This window comes from Cyprinodon variegatus, unplaced genomic scaffold (genome assembly GCF_000732505.1).
Source record: "Cyprinodon variegatus isolate N-32 unplaced genomic scaffold, C_variegatus-1.0 Scaffold33, whole genome shotgun sequence".
Lineage (NCBI taxonomy): Eukaryota > Metazoa > Chordata > Actinopteri > Cyprinodontiformes > Cyprinodontidae > Cyprinodon > Cyprinodon variegatus.
In genome coordinates this window covers 546,751-550,110 of record NW_015150486.1, presented here as the reverse complement: position 1 = coordinate 550,110, position 3,360 = coordinate 546,751, and the positions used below count along the sequence as shown (strand labels likewise).

Sequence of the window (3,360 nt, the reverse complement as noted above, 5' to 3'; positions counted from 1 at the left end):
TATTTATTTATTTAATTGTGGCACTTTATATTAGTGACGTGGTTTTAATTAATGAATGACACATTTATTTATTTAGTTCCACATTTAATTAATTATTGACACATTTAATTATTTATTTAATGCTGTATTTATTTATTTAATTTTGGCACTTTTTATCCTCCATACAAACTAGCTTATCTGGGTATAATTGTTTTATAGTTCTGACCACTAGAGGGAGATAAAGGCACTTCCTTGAAAAGTGCTAAGTCTGTTTAGGAAGGCATATTGGTCCAGTATACCTCCTTAGCACTATCTGAAAACAAAAAGTGAAATTTTGGATTTTAATTTATTGAGATGCTGAGATTAAGCAGTTGGAAAAAAACATGTTGCCTTGACAAAAATCATCAGTAATAACAGTGATTAAAGAAAAGCATTCAGTCTTAAACTCAACAATGTTTGTCCTTACCAAATTGACAGGGAGCGTAAGGAAAACATTTCATAAGGTTAGTTTTTAACAACTTACTTTAAAACAGAGAAATTAGATGAATGTGAACTTAGTCTATCTGTAGGTGTGGAGGAATCCAGTTCTTTGTAAATAAATGCTATAGTGACTCAATCTTTATGGTAAGAGATCGTTAGAAGATCGCAGTAGTAAATGAATAAAGAAATTAATTAAATATATAATAACTTTATTTCAGACAAGCAAGTAAAAAGATACAAATTTAACATCCAAATATTATGTATACTTAATTAAATATATGTTTATATGTATAATTTTGTTCTTATGCTTTAAGTTATTGTAAGCAATTTTCTGAAATATCTATTAATTTGTATTAAGAAAAAAACAAAATATTTTAAAATAAGATATTTAGGTAACTCATTAAAAGTAAATAAATCCCCTACACACGCACACACACACACACACACACACACACATTTGGGTCAATTCTTCTGAATATAAACAACATGATTAAAGGATGAGGTTGAAGGATGTTCACTGAATAGACATGTTGGGGGGGCAGCTGGTCGTGCAGGGGTTAAGTGTGCATGACCCATATGACCCTTTGTTCTCAGTGTGGAAGTCCTGGCCTGTTGACCTTTTCTGCCTGTCTCCCCCCTTTCTCCAAAACCCATTTCCTGTCTACTATTAGAAAATAACAAAGAAAATGAAGTCCACTATTCCCATAAAAAAAAACAAAAGACAATCGATTTGTTGGATCCTGGGTTCATACGGAATATTTAAAGGGTAGACTGTAGCATTCCCCACATGCCTGTCTTTCAGTATTGGTTTTTCCTCAGTTGGTTTGATATTTAAGCATGTATTGCACTTTATATCAAGCTGTCTTTTTTAATTAGTTGGAACCTGAAACAAATAAATATAATCACTTTAGGGAGTAACAAATGCTCCATGGATGAAGTCTAATTTATCTTAATTGACTTTAAAAGGCAAACAAAGATTTTTTTTCTATCAATAGTTTTTTTTTTTTAAGTCTGATTTTGAATTTCTAAGAACTGAATTGTTGAGTGGAGTTCCTCAATTACACAATGCAGCCACTAGATGTCACCAAACACCCCTTTTTGTCAGTAGTCATTCCTTGAGATCTTCGTGCAGACAAGAACAACTCAGAGAAACAAATTGGAAAAAAAGAGATTGTCTGTGTCCTGCATCATGTCCTTGAGAATAAAATGAATGTGGGCGACTAATGCCTGCTGATATAAAGCAGGCTGAGGACTAAACGTGGTCAAAAATGTTTTACACAAACTTTTTTAGATGCTCAAGCTTTTTTCTCTCAAGTCCTAAAGCCTTCTTGTAGAGTCTTATGAATAGCAGTTCTTTCTAACACATTGGTTACCTTAATCCAATGTGAACAGTAGGCTTGCAGTACTGAAGACAAGACTCTGTCATCACCTAACTAACTGTCCTCTTTGCTTCTCTTTCAGGACCTGGGACAGGTCGAGACATCAACGGCTCTGCCTGTGCATCTCTATCACTGTGGCTCCTGTTGGCCTCCTTTGCTTGCCTTTTCTTCAAGTGTTAATACCGCCATCCAGCTTTGTCTCTGACCCCGCCCCCCTGGCCAACCTGTCCTCCCTCCTTTCCTGCTTTCAACTCACTGATGTGCTTGTCGCTACCTTATTACCAATGCTGCCGCCTCCCTCCCGCAGACTGTTTGCATCACGGTACAAAAACCTTATGTGCTCTTGAGCACTCTTGAGCACGGCTTTCAGATATTAGAAGAAACAATGGGTTATGAAGGATTTAAATGTTTTACCAACATATAAAAACAGTGGAATGAAGGACAGAATAAGCAAACAGTGCTCTTACAAAGATTTGTGTTGTTGTTTTTGATCTGTATGCACTTTTTTTGTGTCTGTAAAATCTTGTTTTGGGGTCTTTTTTTTTAATTTTTATGGGAATATAAGCGGAAGCATCCCTGAAACTGGAGTACCAACAATCAGCTCTATGGAGTACATCGTACTTCCTTAGATTTCTTGTATTAATCTGTGGTTCAACCAGTGCATTTATTAAAGATGTTTAAAAAATTGCCAAATATACACGGAAATTAGAAACTAATGGGCTAAACGAAAGGGAAATTTGCTGTATCTTGTTATTTTTTTTAGATGAAATAAGAGCTTTGTGTTGAATGTGTTCAACCATTACATGATGCTACTCGGCTGGAACACAAATACAGGGCCTTAGCAAAGACGGCTCCCCGTTCAGTCGGGCTGTCACAATCAATCTTAGAAAAGAGGATGCAGAGATTGGATCCTTCCGAGCTAAACTCATCCGTTACGCCCTCATCCAGTGGCTTTTGCTACTACTCGCCTTTATTAAAAAAGAAAACCATAAACACACACATAAAAAAAAAAAATAAACCCATGTAGGTTATAATTATGCGTACTGTACATAGTTAAAATTTTGTATTTCTCTTAGACGAGTTCTGCCACTGTAACACCAGGATTTCAGAGAACATTGTTGCAGTGTGTGCTTTAGATGACGTGTTTCAGGATCATTCTGCTGTACAGTGGAAATCTGATGAAAAAAAAAATAGATTAGTATGACACCAATGAATGACTTACCTTTAAGTTTTTTCTGTGTTTTGCTATGAAATGATACAGAAACATTCATAACCATATACGACGTTGAGGCTATTTCTTTTTGTCTTGATCATATTCTACATTTATAGGGCATACTTTAACCAAATTACCTTGTTTTAAAAAAGTTACTGACCACATTTATTGGCACCCTTTGATGAAGATGTGTTAACAACCTGAAAATTAATAAACCGGTATTGCAGAAACATCGTCTCTATACGGTGGCCCTGAAGTGCAAACTGCAACTACAAATCTAAAAGCGCAACTACATTAAGAAAAACAAAA

The 3,360-nt window shown here is 35.2% G+C and overlaps 1 protein-coding gene across 2 annotated transcripts in view; it reads left to right on the top strand.

Moving 5' to 3' along the window:
• The window catches only part of lsamp (limbic system-associated membrane protein), a 723,954-nt gene extending 720,594 nt beyond the window's left edge, over nt 1-3,360 (top strand). For both annotated transcript variants that reach the window (XM_015401821.1, XM_015401813.1), the window contains one exon: nt 1,921-3,360. In XM_015401821.1, the coding sequence (XP_015257307.1) occupies nt 1,921-2,018 (98 nt within the window). In that variant the 3' untranslated portion in view covers nt 2,019-3,360. The remainder of the gene's footprint in view (nt 1-1,920) is intronic.